Source organism: Sciurus vulgaris (assembly GCF_902686455.1).
Source record: "Sciurus vulgaris genome assembly, chromosome: 4".
In the NCBI taxonomy this organism is placed as follows: domain Eukaryota; kingdom Metazoa; phylum Chordata; class Mammalia; order Rodentia; family Sciuridae; genus Sciurus; species Sciurus vulgaris.
The window spans coordinates 64561366-64586456 of record NC_136464.1 but is presented as its reverse complement, the minus strand read 5'-3'; the positions used below and the strand labels follow the sequence as shown (position 1 = coordinate 64586456).

General features: G+C 40.7%; 1 protein-coding gene across 4 annotated transcripts in view; it reads left to right on the top strand.

Annotated features, from left to right (window-relative positions):
* ZNF365 (zinc finger protein 365) overlaps positions 1–24724 on the top strand; it is a 61861-nt gene extending 37137 nt beyond the window's left edge. For 3 of the 4 annotated variants that reach the window (XM_079136401.1, XM_079136400.1, XM_079136399.1), the window contains 4 exons: positions 5912–6667; positions 15031–15211; positions 20633–20670; positions 21605–24724. In XM_079136401.1, the coding sequence (XP_078992527.1) occupies positions 5912–6667; positions 15031–15211; positions 20633–20670; positions 21605–21866 (1237 nt within the window). In that variant the 3' untranslated portion in view covers positions 21867–24724. Of the gene's footprint in view, positions 1–3255; positions 4228–5911; positions 6668–15030; positions 15212–20632; positions 20671–21604 lie in introns of those variants that run through there. The other variant, XM_079136402.1, reaches the window with a different exon arrangement.
* Positions 24725–25091: the final 367 nt, after the last annotated feature.

Below are 25091 nucleotides of genomic sequence, written 5' to 3'. Positions count from 1 at the left end.
TGTCTAAATTTAGCCTCTATAGATGGCCTATTCCCTACTGATTCACCCTGGCTAACAGACTGCTATGAGATTTAAGGCACTTTCCAAAGTGTTGCTTGGTGGTTGCTATGCCAACCAAATTTAATGGAAATAGGGTTTTCTAGTAGATTATTCCAGTGAAGGCTTTAAAGTCAAATTACAGGTAGGACTCTGAAGCTTAAATGATGCAAGTGATTTGCACTGGCACACAGTAGGCATACCACAACACTTGTTGAGAGAAGAAAGAAGGAATACACATAATGCAATTAGTTGCATCCAGGAGTTGGAAGACCGTAGTGGTGGAGAACTGATCTGCTACTGAAAAGTTAGTACTTAAGGCCTGTGTGGAGCAAGTTTACTTGTACCCTTCTTGGGAAGTATGTAGCTAGCCCTGGATTTTCATAATTAGTTGGCACTGTGTGTGTGAAATGATTGGCCTGATTTCCAAGGGCTGACACTTTATAATATGTGCACATTATTTGATAAACAGAGAAGAACAGGAGCCCATAAATCTCCACTCAATTCCTATATATTCCAGCAGGAATTCTCTGACAATCCCAGCCTAAAGAGTTCTTCTAAATGAAATCTATTTTCTCTATCAACCATCTGGGCTTCCTTCCCTCCTTCTTCCCTGTTTTTCCATTCTGCACATCATTTTGTTCTGTCTTCCTTCCTTCCTTGCACAGTGGCAGTGAAAAGAGCCCAGACTGGGTGTCAGAATTAGCCTCAGATCCTTCCTATCTTGGAAGCTGCTGAGTGGCGTGGCCTACAGCAGCATTCATTACATCTTGAGCAACATTTTCTCTTGTGCATAAGGGACAACCAATACCTGCCTTTGACTGTTCTTTAAGTGATGGAGTGCTTCTCAAACATTAGTGGTAACAGGAGTTCCTTGGAGAGGTAGGTGAAAATGCCCATTTTCAAGACTCATGCCCATGGATTCCAATCTATTAAATCAAGGTTCCAGGCACTGACATTTTGACAAGCTCCCTAGGCTTCATGGGTCCCATTTTGAGAAACACTGGAAATGTGTGTCAATGCTTAGTACTCAGACACATTGCAAATATTCTGAAGGTGGGAGCTACGACCATTATTCATTCAACACACATTTACTGAACATCTACTATGTACCAGGCATGATACCAAGCTGCAAAGATTCTTCCTATTTAATTTATTGTACTATGAATTTAGTTCATTTATGTATGCTTTGGATCATTCACTCATTTTAAGCCCCGGGAGGGAAGGATAAAACAACGTAGTGTAGAAGAAAATAAATGTTACAAGACATGAATTCGAATCCTGTTTCTATTATTTATTAGTTTGTAACTTTAGGTAAGTACTTTGCCTCTTGAAACTTCATTTTGGCCATGAGTTTGGAGTCCTGGCTCTTATGTTTTCTAGCTGTGATCCTGGAAAAATTATTTAACTTCTGTGAGCCTCAGTTTCCTCATACATAGAAAGGGGATTCATTTGTTCAACATTCATTCCTCCAAGAAATATTTTTTAGCACTTTATAGGTGACCAGCACTGTGTTCGGTATTGGGAACACATTGGAGAGTAAGACAGAGTCCCTGACTCATGCAACTTACAATTTAAAAGTGGACACACTATTAAACACACAACTAACCCATTTTATTGTAATAAATTCTGTTGTGATAAATTGTACCAATGGAAGCCAACTTAGTCTGTGTCAGGGAAGACTGCTTCAGAGAAGGGATGCTTAAGTTGAGCCCTTAAGTTGAGTCAAGTAGGCATGACTAGGTAAAGTCTCAGAGATGGGAAGAGCTGGACTCAGTGGTACAGGGACAACATAGTGGCTGAAGCTGAGGACCTAGTTCCTCCTACCTTGCAGATGTGGAAACATTTGATGCTTAACATAGTGGCCATAGTACACAGATGCATAATGATCATGGAGATATATTTGATTGGTTTGTGTGAGTCAATGAAAGAAGAGATACTGTGAAAATGGGTGGTCCTCAAACTTCAGCATTCATCAGAATCATTTGGAGGGCTTGTTAAACCACAAATTGCTGGGAATCAGCTTCCAGGGTTTTTGATTCAGTAGGTCTGGCCTGAGGCCAATCATATGCTTTTCTAACAAGTTCCCAAGTGACGCTCATGATGTTGGGAGTGGGGAGAGGAGAGGGAAGAGCTGTGTGCATGTGACACTTTGGGAATTATTAATATAAACTGTAAGGTCAGAAATGCCTGTGGAAGGAAGTGGAATCTCCCATAATGCTCAGCTCTTGATGCTGTACAGAACCACTTTATAATTATCTAATACTTGTGGCATTTTAAGAATTGGGAAAAGTCTGAACCCAAGATCTTTTTCTCTCTAGAGCTAACTTTTGTTACATTCAGTCATAAAGGCAGCCAGTGTTACCCTGCATATTCCACACCCAATCACCAAGATAATCTGGCTCTTCATTATGTGCACCTTTCAGATTTCCCACAATTTTTAAAAAAATTTTTTTGGTTGTTAATTATTTAAGTGTGGTGCTGAGAATTGAACCCAGTGCCTCACTAGGCAATGCTCTACCACTGAGCTACTACTCCAGCCCCCCAACAATTTTTAGCTAAATAATTATTTGGAATAAATATATATTTTTAAATATATTTTTTAGTTGTAGATGGACACAATACCTTTATTTATTTATTCCTATGTGGAGCGGAGGTTTGAATCCAGTGCCTCACATGTGCTGGGCGAGCATTCTACCACTCTAGCCACAACCCCAGCCCAGAATAAATACATTTTGAGGGCAAATCAAAAGGCAACTTCAATGAAATATTTCCGAAGAGAACATACCGGCACAATTGCTTATCTTGATTTATGTGAAAGTGAGTACATAATAGTTTCCTTTCTCTTTCCTGATTTTTATTGGCATGTAGGTCTCTCTTATTGAATTAATATTAACAAATGAAATAACAATAACCACAAAAGGCTGCCTTTATCAGTGTAAGTCTGGGCCATGGAATGTTACCCCATTTGATTCCTCCACCACATTAAGAAGTAGGTCCTGATTGTCTCCATTTTATTGATGAGAAATCCAAAACACAGAAAAGTCCTGACCCAGGTCCTAGACACAGTTCCAGGGACATGATTTGAATTAAGTCTGACTCCAGAGCTCAGGTTCTTAATTGCCTTGATGTGATGATTCATTTGTCAAAAAGAAACACACACACATACACACACACACACACACAATTCCCCCCTCCCAAAACAAAACCTAAGGTAATTGTTGAGCTTTATTTTCAGTAAAATAAAATCAGTTGAAAAGAGTTATAGTTTCCCCAGGCAATTCAAGATACCAAGAATATCCAACAGTTACTTTTATCCTGGTTTCATATTTCAGGAGGTAGACCAAGAGTATCCCAAAGCTGGTTTAAGACAAAACAAAACAAAACAAAACCCAACGAGCTAAGAAATCAGGGTCCTTCAGAAGAAAAGAAATCTCTCTTTAGGATGATACATTTTCGCTTCTCTGGGGATGGAGAGTGACCTCTCAGAGATGGGGGTGGGAGTCCTTGGTGGTTTCACTGTTAACAACTCCTATATTTTACTAGATCTAGTTCCTCCTGGTAACTTAGCTCCAGGACACTTGGCTTGGAAGGTTGGCGTAGACTTTCTCGGGTAGATATTTTGGGACATTCTTGCCCCATATCTTAGGATGAAGGGGTCATAAATACCTGGCCCTTCCAGCCTGCAGATTTTTCAAGAAGACAGCCAGCCATGCTTCATCTTCATCCACACTTTTCTGGTCCCCAGTAACTGTAAAGTGCAGAAGAGCTTGCCAGGGCCTGCAGAAAGCGCAGCACCTACGAGGCTAGCACGCGTCTCTCCTTCCCTCCCCCGGGAACGATCCCGGCACCTCCCGGTGATGTCAGTGGAATCCTGAGGCGGATCCCGCTCCCGGGCCGGGGAGGGCAGAGGGCCTCCAGCCGGCTGGGCAGAGCCAGGGTGAGGACGGCACCAGCGGAGTGGCAGCCCGGGGCCGGCGCCCGCCTCCCGCCCCCGGACGCGTCGCCCCGCTGGCTGGCCCGCGCCACGCTCCGCCCTGGACGCCGCTCGTCCCGGCGCGGGGGTGCGCGGGGGGTGGGAGCGGGCCCCGGCTCAGCCTGATTTACGGCTCTGCTGAAAACCGCTCGGATCCCGCAGCATCAGCACCGGCGGTGGCGGCATTAGCCGCAGCAGCAGCAGCAACAAGTCGGGTAAGTGGCCGCCGTTGGGCATCTGCTCCCGCGGCCCGCCGGAGGGGGCGCGGCCGAGGGGCCCGCCTGCGCCAAGGGAGGGGGTCCGGGTTCTCGCAGCACCGCGGGGAGTTAGGAGAGCCGGCTTCCAGGCCCGCACTTGCAGGGCTGCAACTCGTGTGCGCACTAATCCACTCTGACACCCGCGGGCTGGCAGGCAGCGGAGCGTGGGCGGGGAGACCTGGGACCCCGAGGCAGGGTCATTGCCTGCCTGCCCAGCTCTAGCAGAGCTTTTCCACCAGTCCTGTGGACTGGGGTTTCCGCAGGGCCCATGGAAGCCTACATGCTCAGGAGTTCGTGATTACCCATTTCCCCATCCAGAGAGGCCACCCCTTCCTCCTTGCCCCTCTAGAAACCTGACTTCCCCTTCACCACTTGCCAGCGACTGTGGCCCTGTTCTGGGTCAGGGTTTGCACCCCATCCCCACAAAACCAATGGTTAAACATCCCAGTGCAGCACAGGAAGAAATTCCCTTCTCTGGGGGCCAAGGCTTATTAACCTGGAAGCTTTGCCTGGCTAGCTATCTGGGGACCATTTGCACCTCTGCTTTTGAAAAGATTGAGGACCCAATGAAGACACTTTTCACCCTAAGATTGCATCTGGGATCCCTCATTGTGGGACCCAGTGCTTTTTACTTTAAGTAGAAGCCATTCCTGGAGGGAATAGATTTGTACTGCTTGCAAAATTGGATTGTAACAGTCATCTGTTGCTAGGGTGCAGGCAATCAATTCTACAAGGAAAGGAGAATTTCCTGTTATTGAGTTAGGCTAATACCTACCTGGTTCAAACATTGGCCAACTCCATAGGTTTTCAAGTTAAAACAGGAGTAGAGAAAAGCAGATCCATCCAGAACACTTGATATTATAATAAAATCTTGGCCTTGGCCCTACTTATATCAAATGATGCTTGAAACATTGGGTCTCCAAATTTCAGTAATGCTAAAGAATGGGACCATTATTCTAATTACATTTTGATTTGTGTCATCTCACCAATAATTAAAGAGAAAAAAAGGCGAATTTCAGGTTGAAAAAATTTCAGTCTATGGTGTGCTTAATGCTTGAGTAACTTTCATATACTTGAGAAAAGATCACTGAGCTTGTTCTCTTAGGACTCATTTGGCAATTCATGTGCATTTTCCTCATTTTTATCTTCATGTAGGGCATGGTTTTGCATGTAGTCTACTAAATTCAGGAGGTCAAGAAACTTGAGTTCCTCTTCTGGATCTGCCAGTTTCCCTCTGACCTGAGGTTCATAATGCTTTCTTCTGGGAAGAAGGAGGAAGGATTATCCACCTTTTTTATTCTAGGCAGGGGTTGGCAGACTTTTTTTTTCTTGTACAAGGCCAGGTAATTAATAGGTTTGACTTTCTGGGCATAGTTTCTATCTCAACTATAGTACTCACCTATGATATTAGTGTGCAAGAGCAGCAGTAAATGATACAGAAATGAATGGAAGCGGCTTGCTGGATTTGACCTATGGGGTGTAGGTTTTAACTTTGACAAAAAAATTAATATAAAGTATTACATGCAAAACTTGCTTTAAACCAAAAAGCCACTACTCTCATGAAGATGAACAGCAATCATTTTGGAAGTATTTTTTTTTTTTTTAGCAAACCTATAAACTCCCCATTTTTCCTCCCTCCCAGGACTTTTAGAGTAATGCAACAGAAGGCTTTTGAGGAAGGCAGATACCCCTGGCAGGAGTCCTTTGAAAATGTTGCTGTGTGCCTGCCATTCCGCTGCCCGAGGTGTGGAGACCATACCAGATTTAGAAGCTTGTCATCCTTGAGGGCCCATCTGGAATTCAGTCACAGTTATGAAGAAAGAACGCTGCTGACAAAATGCAGCCTCTTTCCACCTCTCAAAGACACAGAACTACTCACTTCCTCCGAACTCCTGAAACAGGGAAAATTGCAGAGCCAGGGCAATGTGATAAAGCAGAAACCAAGCTATGTTAACTTGTATAGCATTTCGCATGAACACTCCAAGGACAGAAAGCCATTTGAGGTGGTGGCGGAGAGGCCTGTGTCCTACGTGCAGACCTATGCTGCTGTGGACATACGTGCAGACTCACTGGATGGACCACGATCAAGTCCTGGACTTCCCACCTCAGACACCAAAGCCTCTTTCGAGGCACATGTCAGAGAAAAATTCAATCGAATGGTCGAGGCTGTGGATAGGACCATTGAGAAGAGAATTGATAAACTCACCAAAGAGTTGGCCCAGAAAACTGCCGAACTGTTGGAAGTCCGGGCGGCATTTGTGCAGCTGACTCAGAAAAAGCAGGAAGTTCAGAGACGAGAGCGGGCTCTGAACCGACAGGTGGATGTGGCCGTGGAAATGATCGCCGCACTGAGGCAGCGTCTGACAGAATCGGAGGAGGAGCTTCTTAGGAAGGAAGAGTAAGTGGTGCTGAGACAGGATGCTAATCCCTTTGCTTTAGGACCCCTCCCCAAGTTACAAGCAAATGTTAAGCAAGATTGATTTGTAATACTTGTAGGTGTCTTGGCTGCATTTCTCATTGATAGAGTTGAACCATGAGGTACAGGCCTTGATATTATTCACCCCCTCTTGCATATGGTCTGCAGTCCTGCAATATTAGAGTTAAAATGTCCAACTCCTTGTTACCATGGAAACTGTAAACCACTGATGTTTTTAGAGAAGTAACACAGCCTTCCTATGGTGGGACCCGTTCCCAGCATCAGCTAGCGTGCAAGTGGAGTAGAATGTGAAGGCAGAAAGAATGTTCCCTGACAGCTATTCCTCCTGACAGTCTCTGTATTCCATAGTCAAGAACATGAGATGCTCTGTTATTCAAGCATACAAATATGTTCTGAATACAAATAATTTTAGCTTATTTGCCATTTTGGATTATCCGCTCACATCAATAAAATGTCATTAATTGAGAATGCATTTAATTATGATTTATATTTGGAAAAAAAGAGACATTAGGAAACCCAGAAGAAAGACATTCTGATATTCTGATATGGCTATACGTCTGTGATTTACATTTGAGACTTTCCTTTTTATAAAATGATGCATGATACTAGATTAAGTCTTTGCTGCTTACAGAGTTGACACTGGTTTTGCAAGTCAGAGGTATTCATAGAAGCTGTTACTTGAAAAATCATCATGCTTAGAGAAGAATTTCTTTATCAGTAAGTCTGGATTTGAGCCAAACTGGAAAAGCATAAATAACAATTCAGTGTATTTCCCGAGTGTAGAACTTCAAATTTTATTTTAAATGGAGGCTCAGAATTTGTAGAATCAAAGGACATTAAAACTGACAGACTAAAACATCCTGGAAGATAGGTTTCCAAATAATTTGAGTTTTACTGTAGTGATGATTTACTTTCATCTTCTCTTTGCCCTCTGGCACTCTTCTATCTTGTGCTACTTCTTAAAATGTAGTAATTAAAACTTCCTAAGAAGCCTTATTATTAAAGAGATCTATACTTGCTGTCATTAAATGTTTATATTCTACATTGGAGGGAAGCATAGGTATTTTTTAAATTGAGTTAGGATAAATTTGAATCAGCCTCTGATTTGCTTTGCTCTATTTTTTTTTTTTTTTTTAACTTCTGATGTTTCCTGGTGGGAAGGTAGTGGTTTTTGACCCGTTGTGGCCACCGAGATGACCTGCAGTGCACTATTGGGAAAGTAGCAGATGAGGTTGCTTTATGTGTAGAAAAAGGCCTAGAATTAACTTCGTAGTTTATCCGTTTGATTCACAAGCATTGAATTTAAAAGGCCACCTAATTGGTATTTTGCAATCTTTGGTTTCTTCTATTGTGTATATTAAGCCCAGAAGCAATAATGAACATGGGGCCTGGGATGGTGGCTCCCTGGACTGTGGGAAGACAAGACACTGGAGGGATGGCTCTTATGGTTAGATGTAGGTTATTGTCAAGGATCTAATTTTGGGGTGATAGGTTCAAGAGTACTTTATTAAAAATAACTGATTAAATAAAAGTTATCCATGCATGGTCCATAATGATGTTGTGTTATGATTAATCCAAGGCCGTCTCCTGAGCACCAAATGAAAAACATACATGTGAAAAACAATTTTTTAGCCAGATGGAATTGTGTGTGTGAAAAATACGCCCTCCTTTCTGAGAACACCCCACCCCATTCTCTGGAGACAGCACTGGGAAGTTTAGTAAATATCCTTCCAGAGCTTTCCTGTGTGCATACAGCCACATGTTATTATCCACTTAGAGTTATGACACTTTTTGAAATAGAGTCACAGTGCATACTTTTCTGCCACTTGCACTTGGAGCTGTTGTTGTTTTAACATGTTTCAGGCATATTTTGTGCTCAAAATATGGAATTATGCTATTCCTTTTCACTGTTGCATGATATTCCATGGATGTATAATGTTGATTTAACAAGTGTGAGGTTGATAAATACAAAGTTTTGTCCCATTTTCTTAGTATTAATAGTGCCCAGTTAATATCACTATACAGTTTTGTTGACATTTTTGTGGGCATCCCTAAGGGTAAATTACAAGTTTTCTTATTTTTAGTTTAGTTTTGGTGCTGGAATTGAACCTAGGGCCTTGCGTATGCTAAGCACACACTCTTATCATTGAGCTACCACCTCAGCATGAATTGATTTTTAGTATGTCATTTTCAGGGAAACAGAAAACTATGGGATTTGAAAAAAACTTGGAATAAAAATACAGTGAAATTGCCTTAATCTTTTAAATGTAAAATAAACAAAAGTCTTCATTTGAGTTCATCCTATCAGTTTCTGTATTCAAGCCTCAAATAATGACTCTTTCTGTACATAAAATTGGACTGAAAGAGTCTTGTTTCCATGAAGGACACTGGAGCTTTTGGTCTTGGGAGCCACTGTGGACAGCATCCTCAGTGTCTAGTTTTGCCCCTCCTCCCCCCCGACTGGGGATGTGTAGGAGCTGCCCATCTCCCACACCCGTGATATGGGGTGGATTTGACTGTATCTGCAAGACTGGGTCATGCCCCTTCCTCCTCACCACACCCTTAGAGGACTGTGCCTTCCATTAAGAGTTGGACTTTCAGGTAAGGAAAAGGTCCTGTTTAGCCAGGGAACATACCAGAAACTGTGCTTCCTTGCCAAATGCCTCTACATGAGCTCTCAAGGCCCATTTATGAGAGAAAGTAGATTGTTGTGGTCCTATTTGAAATTGGCTTAAGCCTGGATACACTTTAGAACATAGATGGTTGATTTGATTTAAAAAAAATGCAAAATTCTGATCTTCATCATTCATATAAGGCTTTCTTACCTATGAATTTACCCCTCACCTATAAAAGTTCTTTCTTTGAAGTTGAAATAAGAAAAACTCCAAAGCTGCATTGGTCCTGAGGTCATTGATAGGTTGAATCAACTTGCTTTAAGGAAGTCATATATATACTGTGTTATAGAAGAAGTTTGAATTGGCAATATTTTGTGCTTTCATGCTACTGAATTTTCTTATACCCCCATAGAGAGGTATCTTTATAGTTTTGGAGTGCAAATCCAAGAAAGAAGTTGCTCATCTTCACAAAGTCCATGTAACTTTAAGTCCTGCTGAAATGGGTATTTACTTATTGACGAGAAGTCAGAGCTGTTCGGTAGCACTGCCTGTAATCAGGTAAATCAATCCTGGCCACCTTGGAGCAAGGTATTCCTTAACAAGAAAGGGTGGAATTAAATAGTAGCTGAGTTGGCCTCTTGCAGTTTGGAGAAATTGAGGGTAATGATGTTAATCTCAAATTTACTTGAGGACCTTCTGGTAAGTTTGGAAAGTGACTATAAAGCACCTGTGCTGTGCCCAGCCCAGTGCTGGGGGCATATGGGGAATATATTTTCCTTTAAGGTGCTTATATTCCATGTGGGAAGAATAAAGCATACCCGTGAACATACCTGTGCCCAAAAGCCAAAGTAGCTTTAACAAGTGCTTAAATGCCAGCTATAGTTTCGGGTTGATAAAACTTTAGGGGACAGATCTTTCTATGTGGAGGGGCCAGACTGAGGGAATGAGGAGGAAGGGTGGAATTTGTAGTAGCAGCCAGAAGATGGTGACATTGAAGTGGCAACTGGGCTGTCAGAGATGGCCCCTGAATGGATGGAGTGATTTTTGATTTTAGAACTGGAAGGTGTTCTCTGTCTCCTTTGGGGCAGCACACTCATTATACAGATGCAGAAAATAAGGCCAGAGCAGTAGAATGACTTGCCTAAGGACAAAGATTTAGAGGCAAAGCTGAAACTGAAGCCATTTTCCTGCATCCCTGCAGAGTGCTTTTTCTGTTAGTTCACCATGTCCTAGCCAGACTTCTGAAAATGTGATATTTGCCCAAAGCGTCAAGACTTATGTAATATTCAATGTGGCCCATTTTGGAATAGGCTTGTTTCTTTGCTATTTTGAGAGGACTGCGATGATGACATCATTTATTTTTTGATGTGATTAAAGCAAATACCAGCTGGCATCAAAGGTGTTGGGAGCAGGGAAGTGGTGCTACCCCAGGGCTTTTATGTTCCAGCAAGGGCTTTTAACTGGACTCTCTGGATGTCCTTGCCCAGTCAGGGTAGGGCATGTGTCACAGCCAGCCTTTGATTGCTTTGAGGGGGACTCTTTGTGATCCCATCTCTAATTTCCATCCTACTGCTTTATGAGATACAATAGGTAGACTCTGTTTCCCTTCTCCCTTCATTGCTTACCCTGCAGAAAACATGTTTACTGAGAGCCTGCTGAGTGTCAGCTTCTGCTCCAGGTTCTAGTCATACAGTGCTAAGCCACATGTAGTTCCTACCTCCAAAGCACTTATAGAGCACAAGGAAACATGGCATCCAGCAGATCACCAGGCCATGATAAAAGAGACATGGAGGGTAGCCTAAGCCCATCATGTCCTTTTCAGTTATTATTGAGGGCTGGCCATGGAATGCTGGCTTTTAAAAGGCAAGATTGACTTGGTAACTTGCTTTACACAATTAAACCCTCTGGCCATTTACTTAAGTCATTCCCATTTTCTGGGTCAGCCAAAGCACTGAGTAGATAGGCTGGAGTCCATACTGATGAATAGCTAGGAGACAGGCCAAGAAACATCGTGTTAGATGCAGAGTGCAGTAGAGCGGAGACGGTTCTGTTGGTTCCATATTGTGAGATTTCCTCTTTTTTCAAGCTGTGTCACATGCAGACTTAATAACTAACACAGAATAAACCAGATGTTGAACATGTTTTCTTGGGGATGCCATGTGGTGAAATTCAGAAACCCAGGAAAAATTTCTGTTTCTCTCTATCTCTCCATCTTTCTCCTCATGCCCACACCTGACCTGAGGAATTTAGAATGTAGTGTTAATCTACTTAGAACCAATAAGAATAATTTGTTGATCTCGTTATAGGGTTTTTTTTAAAAAGTTCTTAATGAGGACCATATTGGTTTACTCAAAGAAGCCAAAAAGGAAAGATGAGACAAAAAGCCAAAAATGGGTTGGGGGTGGGGTGGGGCGTGGGGCATGGGGCTTTAGAGGTGTGGCCGGTGCAGATTGGCCTGTGTCCCCCGACTTGGAGCCCAGGAGCCAGGTGGGGCCTGTGAGTTTGCAGAGAGGCTCCTGGTGCTTGGAGATGGCTGACTCTTGAATCTGAATATACCTCCTGGCTGACATTACAGTCTGTCTGAGGTGCTCTGTGATCAATAGCTAAACTATTTTTAGATAGAGGTATTTTTATCATTTCATATACCTCTGAAGAGGTTCATAAATCAGTAATGTAAAATGAAATTTAAATAACTTGGTAGAGCTCTGCCTTTGGGAGGAGAAGCCAATGTTAAAGTGTTGTTAAGAATAGAAGGAGGCATCAGGTTTAGATACCACCCCCACTCCTCCAGGAGGCAATTGTGGGTTGCTCATTGGTTTTAGGCCCTGGTAGTTGTTTGGAAAAAGGAAAAATGAAATCCAAGGGTCTTTTTGTTGAGACAGAGTTGCACATTCTATGCATTCAGCAGAAAAGTGTTGAGCCCCTATTGTGCACTGGTCTCATGTTAGATGCTGGGGTACCCTAGTGAGGGAGAGATAAGATCCCTGCCCTCACTGGTTTTATGATCAAGTGGGGTGCATGGCACAACTGGTCCCCTGTGTGTGTACTTTGATAGAGTATGAGGTTCTGTGGGGGACATGGCAGACCATCCTATCTACGCTTGATCATTTGTCTGGGTATGGTTCCTAGCGGAAAAACCTGAGATAGAGGGAAGGACAGTGCAAAAGACCCTGGCAGAGGGAACAGCATATTCAAAAGTAAGAGTCTGACTGGGTGCAGGAATGGATGGAGTTTAAATAGACCTAAGAAATGGTTTATGGTTAGTAGAATGTAACTCATAAGATTGGGATGATGTAGATATATTTATTAACAATGAATTGTTCAATGCCTGTGTAAGATTTTAGTGAACATCCCAGTACATTAATGCACATTTCCTCTGTCTCTGCACCAGCTTCTAGATGTGTTGTTCACATAGTAGTGTGTCTTTGCCTACCTCAGAAGAAGTAATTGAGTGGATTCAATCTGTGCAAAATTAAATGATATTATCTGTGTTTTAGATTGTATGATCATCCTGTAAACGAATGAACTCATGAGTGAATGAATATTTTTTATAACTAAAGCTTTGACTACACAGAAAGGGCTTTTCCCCTCAGTTCCCCCTGAATGCCTGTGAATCCCAAGATACTATTACAGACTTACAGATCTGTAACTCATTCAGCATAATAAAGAGCTTCAAGGTCAGTTCCTCAAATTGTACTGGCATGTTTTTCCTTTATAGTCAAATATTGCTTTACATAAGTGTATTTTTCCATGAAACCTTATGTTTAATAATATTTAATCTTTTCCCCTTTAAATAAATAAGTCAAAGATGGGGCCAAAAGTGGTCTAGAACCAGTTAAGGTTAATTTCTGCAAAGCACCCTGACTGAATTTCACTTAGCTTTGCCCTTATCTTCTCATCTGGCCGCCTAACTTCACCCCGAATTCTGAGTTGGAAGGGTGAAGTGAAACTACACATGTCTTTTACTGCTCTTTCTGATAGCATCAAATTATTCTTTTCCTCAGTCACATTTATCTCAGCTTCGTAGTTAACGTATTTCCATGTTTTCTTCTTTTAATGTCTTCTTCTTCCACTGATATGTATCATTACACGTTAACATAAATAACATATTTTTATGAAAAATAGGTATTTTTATAAAAACAATCTAGTGAAAATAATGGTATTATTTTAGAAGTTTTGAAATATGTTTAATGTCTAGCTTCATAGAAGGCAGCTAGACTTGAGTGGTAGTACATTCAGTCTGTTACAAACTCTTAATTTTGATTAGATGAAAAAACAGATAATATAGTAGGAAAATGGAGGCATATTTTAATAGCCTTTTCAGATAACAGTGGATGTTCTGTCTTGATACTGTGTCAAAATGGAACAATTGTGATAGTTTCTTAAAGATTAATTGCTATGTAGAATCTGAAAACATATCAGTGAGCATTTTGTTCTCTTACATTGAAACCCATTGGTCTCTTACACTTTGAATGGATGCTTTGCTGCTTAGAATATAATTATTTAAGAGGTTATAAGTATAATGTGGTTAAACCTCTTTCTTTTCCATTCAGAATTTTCCCAAGATTACTTAGGGACGTATATTGGTGACTGGATAGCCTTCATCTGGATGAACAGGATGTGACAGGATCTGAGATGTACATACCTGCTATTCCATGATTACACCCTTTTTTTTATTTAATGAAGATACTTTACACAATCAGCATGATGAACTTCTGCCTTTGTCTTACGTGTTCAGTTTCTCTTTTAAAACAAAATCAGGCTGTAACCATCAGGCTTAAATTAATGGTCTTTTCTTTTCTAGTTGATGTGATACATTCACAAACTGAAATTAGGTTAGCATTCATGCCAGGTTGTTTGAAAAATACAAAGGTTATTAACTTCTCAGCTTCAGGGCACAAGATAATTGGATGAGGAAGGTTAGAAAAAGATTCTTATTTTTTACAATATGACATAACATTCCATGATCAGCTAGGAGCATTAATGTTAATTTTTAAAAGTTTTATATGAAACCAGCAGCAAAACTTGAGTGATTTAAAAATACAGCCATAATCATAGGCAGTGTTGCATTCAGATTCGTTTTCTAGATTTTACAATATTAATCCTGTGAGATTAGGTTGTCAGGTGTTGCTTTTTCCTTATATTCTAAACTGTACAGCCTGAGGGCCCAAGAATAGTAAATATGCAGAGAGCACAAAGACTAGAAAAAATATATAGGGTATTGACAATAGTTACAGTAGGACTTGATAATAGTGGGGTTATAAGTGATTTTTTTGGTTTCTTGTTCTATGTAAACATTAATTGTTAAAAATATTTATTGAATATGTGTCACGTATTGTGCTGAATATGGATCTTTGACCAGAGAAAAAAGCCTTTGCCTAGTTGGATCCTCTAATAGGTCAATTTTCATATTTTTCATAATAAATGTGAAATATCTCTGTAATAAAATAAATAAACATTATAAACTGGAATGAATTGGTTAAAAAATAGTTGGCCTTTTGATTTACTTTTTGATGGTTTTCCCTTGTAAGTACACTTGGAGATGGTTTAATGATTCAGTTCTCCCAAGCTAAGATCTCTTTCATCATTACCATGCCATACTGCCTAGGATGATAACTGGTACATGGTTGGCACCCGTCAATATGTGTTGAATGAATGAATTCCTGTCTCATTTCTCCATTTTGTGCTCTGAAATTTTTTGCCTTGCAGAGAAGTAGTTACCTTCAACCATTTCCTGGAAACAGCAGCTGAGAAGGAGGTTCAGGGGAAAGCTCGGCTCCAGGACTTTATTGAGAATCTGTTGCAACGGGTAGAACTGGCGGAGAAGCAGTTAGAATACTACCAAAGCCAGCAGGCCTCAGGCCGAAGCCGTGACGTCAGTGAGCATGTGGTGAGTCCCACCTTTCTAGTGGCCGAGGGTGAGGTTCCCATGGATGGTGAGAGCTGGGTGCCTGGCAGGGCTCTCTTGGCATCATGTGAAAGCAGGCCTGGGCCACACCTGGGCTGTGAAAGGAAACCAGATCCCAGATGGGATGCACACCTGCCCTTCTTCACCCTCTTCCTCCCTGCCCTGCTGAATTGTTAGAAATAGTTTAATATTTATAAAATAATGGAGCTTGAAGTATCCAAAGAAGTCATTTGTCCCACCCTTGCTCTTCAGGTACATCAGAAGTTATCATTATTCTGTTTTGGAGGTCTTCAAGAGAGTCTTATGAAAGCTTTGGTCCTTCTTGGTAAAGCAAGGTCCAACCACATGCACTGGTTGCCTCCTTTAATTGGAAGGAAAACACAGTTCAACAGTGTCAATGTGTTAGTCAGTGCTAAAGTAGAATTTCAGCAAGAAACAGCCACAGGTGGAAAGTCTATAATAGATTTCTACATACCATTTTACATAGACTGTTATGGGACTTAAGAAACCTCTAGAGTCCAGATGAAAACCCTGGGTGCACTAATAACCATGCTGTAGGTGAAGGGGATGGGTAGTGATGTTGCCCACTGTATAGCTTCCTTGGTGTGGTGTCAATAACAAAGGTGAAGAAAAGATTTTTGAAACCCCAAAGTGGTGGTTGGTGGTTTGTATATTAACATTTTCATGATTTATTGAACTTCATTTATGGTTATCTCCTTTCCAGATTTTAAAAGTGATTCTTTCACTGTATCATAAAGAAATATACTGTATTACAAGGAAATGAAAAATAGGAAACAGTTATGCTAACCAAAAGATTGGCAAGGTCAGTTGACTAAAATGTTTGGTTTGAGCTTGTGGAAGTTGAGATTCCAAGCAAACATGATTACGTAATAAAACTAGTTATAAAGGCAGGGGAGAGAGACAGACAACAGGAAGGAAAGGAGAGAGGAAGGAAAGAAATAAAGAAATCTTACATAGTGCTTACTCAGCACAGCACAGTGAGGCAAGGCCCAGAACTTTCCAGAACATAGTAGATGGGAAGTAAGTAAATTTGTTAGGTCTGTGAGATTTTAGCACTGTTCCAAGCAGCCTCATCTCTGTGAAACATTTAGTATTTTCTGGTTGGGTACCTACTGTCTTCTCCATGTAGTACTTCTGAGGGGGAACAATCACTCCCAACTTAATCCTCCCCTCTTCTTGGGAGACCATGATGGTGACCAGTCATAATTAACTGTAAAGTGTCTAGTCATGATTTTCTGTTTTTAGAGGAGCACTGAAGCCTCTCTTGCCTTCTCTCAAAAAATGGGTTGTGGTATGAGTTTGTGGAACCCACCCAGATGTAAGGTAAAAAGACCTGGCTTTCAAAACATTCTTACTCTGCTTCTAACTGGGAGAGACATTTTCCTTTTGGGGCTTGTGAATCTTCTATAAAATTAAAGAGTTTAATTCAATGCTCTCTTAAGTCATTTGGCATCCAAAATGGTCTGATCATCTCCTGACTTTGATGGTTAGGAATTCTAAAGCTGATATGTAACATTAACAGTTTTAGTATTTGGATTGTTAAATCCTATACTGAACCAAGAGAGAAGCCAGTGGAAGGCAAGGCAAGGAAGAAGGAAGCCATTAGTGTGCTCTCTCTCTCTCTTTCTCTCTCTCCCTCCTTCTCTTTCTTTCTCTTTCATACTGGGGTTTGAGCCCAGGGGCACTTAACAACCCTTTTTATTTTTGAATTTTTTATTGGTTCTTCTTAGTTACGCATGACAGTAGAATCTATCTTGATAAAATTATATAAGCATGGAATATATCTTATTCTAATTAGGACAGCATTCCTGTGGGTGTACACAATGGTGGGATTCACTTAGGTATTTTCATACACATACAAAGGATCTCACTAAGTTGCTTAGGGTCTTGCTAAATTGCTGAAGCTGGCTTTGAACTTGGAATCCTTCTGCCTCAGCCTCTGGAGTCACTGGAATTATAGGTGTGCACCATGGCACCTGGCTCTGTCTTCTTAAAATATCTATCTTTGCTCATTTTCTCTGCTCAGTTTATTTCTGTAGCTTGAAAATTGAATACCTTCCAGAGACACAGCCATTCGTTACTTCTCATCACATAGTGCTGTAATCCCAAGCTTAGTGGCATCTCCATTCTTTAGTCAGATAATGTATATACAGAATTGCATGTGTGCACACGCAACACACATGGATACACATAAATACATTCAAATATGGTGGGAAATTAAGAAATATTTATGATTCTATCTTCGGTGTCCCGGACATGACAGGATCTGCCTTCAGCAGACTTGCCCTGCCTAAGGAAAAATTAACTAATCCAAATCAAATGAAGTGCAGTTGTGATTGTAATAAGGAATTTAGAAATGAGAGCTGTGTGTGAGTGGGACATGATCAGGCTGCAGTAAGGGGAACCACCTGACTGTTGGAGGGAGGATCAGTCACCCTGAGAAGACCAGGAATGAGGTGTGTGATTTCTGAAAGGACTGGGCAAATGTATTTTCTCTCCGTTCCTGGGTATGGTCCTCCAAGTCCTGTTTGAACCATGGTGTGCCTTGTTGTGATCGTCTACAGACCCAGGAGGCCATTTCTCCTTTTTCACTTAGCTTATTTCATTGTAATAATACACATCCACCTCTAACCTCAGGAGCCACGTCTTTGATATACCCAGTGCTGAGTCTGGCCTCCTGGGCTATCTGTGACAGTAGACACAGAATAACTCAGATGCTTTTCACAGGGAAAGAAGCTTCACATCATATATTCGTTAAGCTGTTCGACCCAGCTTATTGAAGGTGTAGAGCACCCAGAAACTAAAACTTCTGGAGCCTTTGCTCTCACTCCACCCAGGATAGCTCCTTCCTGCAGGGCCCCGAGGACCGGCAGACAAGCTGCACAGTTCCTCTGCCCCCTGCCAGCTGGCACACCAGAGCTCCCTCCTTCCAAACAGTCAGGAACACCGTCCTGGCCCAGCTCTCGCCCTTTCTGCTAAGAGTGCACTGCCAAGACAGGGTCTACTCTCTTCATCTCCCTTCTCAGATCCACCTTTGTTCCCTCACTCTCCCCTCTCCCCTTTGTGTCATTACCACTCCAGAGAGCAGTGAAATCCCTGGATTTATAAGTGAGTTACTTCTTTCTAAGGTGACTTCTAGAATCAAAATTCTTCTGTGCTACGAAAAAAAATTTCCTTCCCTTTCCCATTTAGTGCCTTTTCTGAAATAATGTTTTGGCATCCGTATCTTTCCCTTAATCCCCTTGAGCATTAATGTACTTTTTCACCTGGCTGATTTCTAAAAATACAGTGTGCTTACTCAGATATTTTATCTTTATGCTCTGAAAAAAATGCTGTCGAATTAGACACAAAGTGACCTAATATCCCATCTGCCAAAATCTCTCCAGAACTGCTCACATGGAAGGTCAGTGAGACAACTTGAATAATCTTGCTTTAAGTGTTGCTTTTATTTCCTGCAGGTTACTAAATTAGGACTAGCAGTAATTCATTTAACACATATTTATTGGGGGTGTAGCACTTACTGGGTGCTGCGGAAACTGCTGTGAAAGGCCCCTGCTCTCAGTGAGGAGGGGGAACACAGTAAACAAGGAAATGAATGAAGGTAATTTCACACAGTGATAATTACTATGAAGGCAGAGAGTGAAGGGATACATTTGAGGGGTTCACAGTGGGGAACTTTAGATTGAAAAGTCAGGAAAACCTTGCATTTGCACTGTGACCTGGATACTAAGAAAGACGAAGGTCTGTGGAAAGTTGGAAGCAGAATGTTTTAGGCAAGGAACAGTCAGTGCAGGTGCCTCAGAGTGAACAAGCTTGGTAGGTTAAGTGGTAGGAGATGAAGTCAGGGCATTGGACCTTGCAGGTCACATAGGAGTTTGGATCTGTTCTGCAGTGCACAGGGAAACCACTGGAAGGTTTTCAGCAGGAGGCAACCTGTGTTTTAGCCGCTCTGTTGAGAATAGACTGGAGGGATGCACAATGAGACATGGGGTAGAGGGCTATTATGATAAAAGATAAGAGTGCTGGCAGCTGGGAAAGAGTGAAAGAAGTAGAGAGAAGGATATTCTGGGATAGAATTGAAAAGACCAGTTACTTTGATGAAGGATTAGATTTAACAGATGAGGAAAAGAGGAGAATCAAGAATAAATCCAAAGTTCTGGTCTAAACAAGGGGGTGCACAATGCTGCTACCTATACAGAGGGCAAGTTGGAGAACTACCGGGTGACTAATTGTCCTAAGCCTGCAGCAACCTGAAACACTGTGCTTGTATTTTAGAAGTCCTGTGGTCCTCCATACCTACAGGTGCCCACATCCATGAATTCAACCAAGGATTGAAACTTTGGAAGAAAAATTACATTGTTACTGAACATGTACAGACTTTTTTTTCCTTGCCATTATGCCCTAAATAATATACTGTAACACCTATTTTGATAGCGTTTACATTTTGTTGGGTACTATAAGTAATCTAAAGATGACTAAAAGTATACGGGAGGATGCACATAGGTTATATGCAAATACAAGGCTATTTTATACAGGGGACTTGAGCATCATAGATTTCAGTATCATCATGGGTCCTGGAACCAGTCCCCCACAGACACCAAGTATGTCTTGGTCACACTATACCAAACACCGAAGTGACCCCTTCTCCACATTTTCTTTATTCTTTTCTATTTGTTTGCCTGATGATGTGGCATCACTTTGTCTAGTGAAAGCTATATGAGGGAGATCAGGGACTGAAGACTGGGAATACGGTAGGTTTGCCTATAAACTGAATGGTGACATCTGGATCACAAAATGATAATTATCAATTTATTCTGCAAATGAAGTCATTCTGAGCCACAAAAGTACATGCAGATATTTTATTGCACGGGTTATTAAGATGCATGATAAATAAGCTGCATGATAGATGGCCTCGGGGATATTTGAGGGGTTGGTATTCATATGTTCTCATTGTAGAAATGATGTATTTTAGGCAGTAAACATTTTATGCCAGTTTCCTCTTAGTCGATACTTTGTGACCAGCCACAACTTTGTTAACTGTAAATTTAGTCTGATACTCAAGAAACGATAGCATATCATTCCAGTTTTTAAAGACATGTTTCTTCAAACCATAATCTGTTGGAATGCTTTTGACTTTCTAAAATATTTGACATCTGCTGATGTGGGCTTCTTGGAAAGGCCAGCACAGGTCCCTGAGGCTCCCTGAGTGATGAGGGCCAAACCTCCCATTCACTGATGTGATGGGCGGTGCCATGGGTAACACTGCCAGGAATAGTAACTTCCTTAATGTGAATTCACTTTCTTAAAAATGCAGGAAAGAGTTTTAAAACCAAATCCAGCCTTCAAATTAAGTAATATGTTTTCTTACTTGTTTTCTTTCAGCTTACAGATATCTCCTCAAATAGGAAATCCAAATGCCTGTATGTATATCTTCTTTTACTTGGGCCATTTGATAATGTTTGAATGTTTCCCTGTTGCATTTTATGTGATATCTCTAATACAAATGGATTTGAGACACTTAGATGGATATTTATCTGCTCATGTACCTGACCATACAATGTTGATGCGACTGCTAAATAGGGTAAAAATCTATCAGTGTATGGGAATATGAGAATGTTAGAGTAGGATTTTATAGTATTATCTAATATAACTTTCTCTTTTGAGAAATAGTGTGGTCATAATAGCTCTATATTATTGTTTATTTTAATCTTTTGGTACTGGGGATTGGACCTGTGAGTGCTTTACCACTGAGCTACATCCTCAGCCCTTTTAATTTAATTTAATTTAATTTAATTTAATGTAATTTAATTTAATTTAATTTTGAGACAGGGTCTTGCTAAGTTGCTAAAGCTGGCCTCTAACTTGTGATCCTCCTGCCTCAGCCTCCTATCAAGGGATTACGTTGTGCACCTACACTTGGTTCTATAGTACTATTAATGCAGTATGCATACTACATTATTATGTGAATCATATCCTTTATAATATCTATTATAATGTCTACCCAATGGATTTTTCTGAGTCACTCAGTATAAGAGTCAAGAGATAGGGGCTCTGGCCCAATCTTATCTGTAGACCAAGTAGATAGTCATTTCAGTTTTATGTACCTCAGTTTTGTCACTGGTCATAGAACTAATAATATCTCCCTGGGTATTTAGTATCATTTGATCATTTCCTGGGGATTACAGGAACTTTTTGGAAGAGAAAGACCAGTATAAATGATGTGTCTCAGTGGGAGCATTATCACCACTGTGCCTGCAGAAGTGATCATGCCATGAGTAGTTATAATTATTTTAAGGGTTAAAGAGATCTTCTTATCTGTTCATCTCCCTTCCTCTCCCACCTAACCTTCTGTAGAAGCCGAGGGCACCCACATTCTGTGTGTGGCCACCCCGATCTCAAGACCCATTTCCATCCGAAGGGAAGGAACTACCTGAAGAAAGCCAGGGATGACAGAGCCAGCGTGCAGCCTGCCAAGTCCATTCACGAACAGGCTGAGTCCTCAAGAGAACTCTGCAGACTGCCCAAGAAAGGGGAGCTTCTGGGCCTTAGCCGGAAAGGCAACATCAGGCCCAAAATGGCTAAAAAAAAACCAACAGCAATTGTGAACATCATCTAAAAGGGTGGGTGGCTCAGGACCATCATCTCTTGCCTTTGGGGAATGTTGTTCCAGGGACCAATGTTATTGTCCTTTTGGGCACATCCCAGAGTAAGACATATTGGAAAAGCAAAGCTCATGATGCACATAAGCACCTCAATTAACCAGAATTTAACAAAGGGGAATCTCAGTGAATCAGAATTTTACTATAACCTCCTTTTAAAAGTAAGAAACAAATTACAGAACAAGAAGAAGAAAAAAAAAATGAAGCAGTCTTATCCAAAGTTTTTAGTAAAACAAAGCTCCAGCTGCTGAAATAATTGGCCCCATCTCTGGTAGTGCTGACACCTGGGCCCCTTATGTCTAAGTCATTAATACTCAGGCCCAGGGCCTCACAAGATGTCAGACACTGGAAGAAATTGCATCTGTGCCCACAGCTTTCTAAACTGTAAGGCAAGGAAGGGAAAAGTTCTGTTAATAGCAGTGAAATAAAGATATTTTTGTTTGCATTTAACCTTCCCCTGAGTTAATTTGAAAGCCTACAAAATAAGGATTCCTGTTTCCCCCGAGTTTTCTTCTGGTTAATCAAGATTTCAATCTTTAGGTTGCGTAAGGGACTTGTTCAGTCAGATTTCAGTTTTCTTTGACAGATTGCTTTTCAGTTTGTTAGTTTGAGTCAGGTTTTTTGTGTCCATAGATGCATGTTTATTCAGATATTGGCACACCTGTGCAGTCTTCTTTGGCTGAGTTCTGCACCCTCAAGCCATGCTGCCAACCTCTGTCTTAATAGCTACTTTTGTGTGGTTGGGAGGACAGTAAAACCCTTTTGATCAGCTCCCATCCTTGGTGCAGCATCTGAGCACGTGGCATGACAGTGGATGGCACTTTTAGTGCTTCGGGACCACCATGGAAGCACTGCAGCCCTCACTAAGACCTCCTCCCCTGGTAGTATTGGCAGCTTGCTCTCTATTAACCGTGGGCATGACTTTGTCTTTGCTGGCTTAACTTTTCCAAACAGCAGCTCTTCTCACCTCCTGCTGCTTGTGTTAGCCCTTTTATGACTAAAATATACTTCCTTACCTTTCAATCAAGTATCTGGGGTGTTCACTGTACAGTGTATTCTAACATAATTTCTGAACTAAACAATGCATGTAGGATTCAGAATCTGACACCATCTTCCTCAAATAGCTTTTGTTTCCACAAAGAACTCTTTTGAGAATCTCCCGAGTTAAAATTTTCTTCTAGAATGAATTTCCATAATGTTTCTCATAAATTTTTCAATGCCGTCAGGTCTCATGAAGAGTTTTCAAGTGCTGATAGCCTTCTGGAAACAAGAGCAATGTTGTCCACAGATAATACACACATATACATATATATAATGCACATACAAGGTATATGTCAGGTATATTAATAATTTATTTTAAAATCCTCATGGAGAAAGTGTGTGTTTGTGGTGGGTGGTTTTAAAACTATATAGGTTTGCTAATGTAAATTGAGTTCTTTTAAAAATTAAAACTGTAACCTAAATAACACTAGTAGAATTATAATTGTTATTGCAATAAGCATCAGATTAGCAGTATATTAAAAATAGGTTATAAAGCAGTTACTTAAAATGCCAGTAAATTGACAAGTGTAACATCTTATTTAAATATTTTGAACCTATCATAGTGGCAATGTTGATTTTTGGGGTGTTCACTTTGACTTTTGGCTTATGGGGGTGGACCATTTGTATGGTATGTAGGCAGCTATAAAGTGGGAAAAATATTGCTGTGAATATCACTGTTTAGGCTAACATTGTAAAAATTGTAGTGTTATTATTTATTTGGGTACTTAATCTCCTCCAAAGTTATTAATATGATGCTTATACCATGGTTGCACTTTAGCTTTTCCATACTAAAAAATGACTTGTTAGTTGTATTGCATGCTCTTTGTCTGTAATGTGTGTGCAAAGCCAACAACTTTTTTAAAAAAACGCTATAGCCAGATTTTTTTTTCTGTTTTGTTTAAAGTGGCTCATAATTTTGACATTCCTTTAACATGCCTAGAGGGCATGGCAGCTCTCTTTGACAGTGGTATCCAGTGATCTTCAGAAAGCACCATAATGTCATAATCTATATACATTACATGAGATGAATCATATTAAAAAAAATGTGATACCTGGGATTGAACTCAGGGGCACCTAACCACTGAGCCACATCCCCAGCCCCTTTTTATTTTTTATTTTGAGACAGGTTCTCTCTCGCTAAGTTGCTCAGGGCCTCGATAAGTTGCTAAGGCTGGCTTTGAACTCCCGATCCTCCTGCCTCAGCCTCCTGAGCTGCTGGATTACAGGTGTGTGCCACCTTGCCCAGCTACAATTTTTTTTTTAAGTTCAAATAAATTTTGACCCCATACAAGGAAAGGTATTATGTATGTTATACTTCCTTTGAGACATAAATTAACTATTGAAATATGGGAGCTGGCTTATTCAGAGGGTTACTCCATTTATATGCCATGGCCTGAGCTGTGTCCCATTTATGTCCTATTTTAAAATAATTTTCTTGTCTCCCTGGGCAATTAACCTTAGAGTTGAAGCAGTTGCTTTTTTGAAGAAATCACCAAAGTTTCTGGGAAAACGTGTTCAAAGTTAAACTGAAGAATAAATTGAATTTTATTATTTGTTTTATAGGGGAGAAAAATTGATTTGAACTATTCTTTCTTTTTTTCTTTCTTCCCAAACTAAATCACAGATTCTTATCTACAAAGTTCAGGTTGCTTAGACACCGTTTTCCAGTATTCTGCAGGGCCAGTCAGTTGTACAGAAGTTGGAATATTCTGTTCCCAGAATTTAAAAAGAAGTTTTTAGATTATGAAATATGATAATAAAGCTATATTTCTGACTAATGTGTTGGTATGCTTTGTCTAATTCAACTATTTTGGGGGAGCCCAGCATGTTCGTCCATTGACAGCAAAATAGTCTTCAAATGCTCTGTTCATTATAATCACTGTGGCCTCAGACACCTAGAAACTCTCTGGAAAACTTAGCTTGACTGTTTTTGCTCCTTTGCCTATATCTGAAAACTCTTTCTACAAATGTTCATCCTGAGATGTCCTCATTAAAAGCCATTTGGCACTTTATTCCTGTCTTCCTCCACAACTAGTAGTAATTTTTCTACACTATTTTTTTAAACTTATCAATTCTTAGCAAAACTATGAGCAGATTTTACAGTATATAGCCCAGCCTCTATCTGCTATCCATCCTAGTCA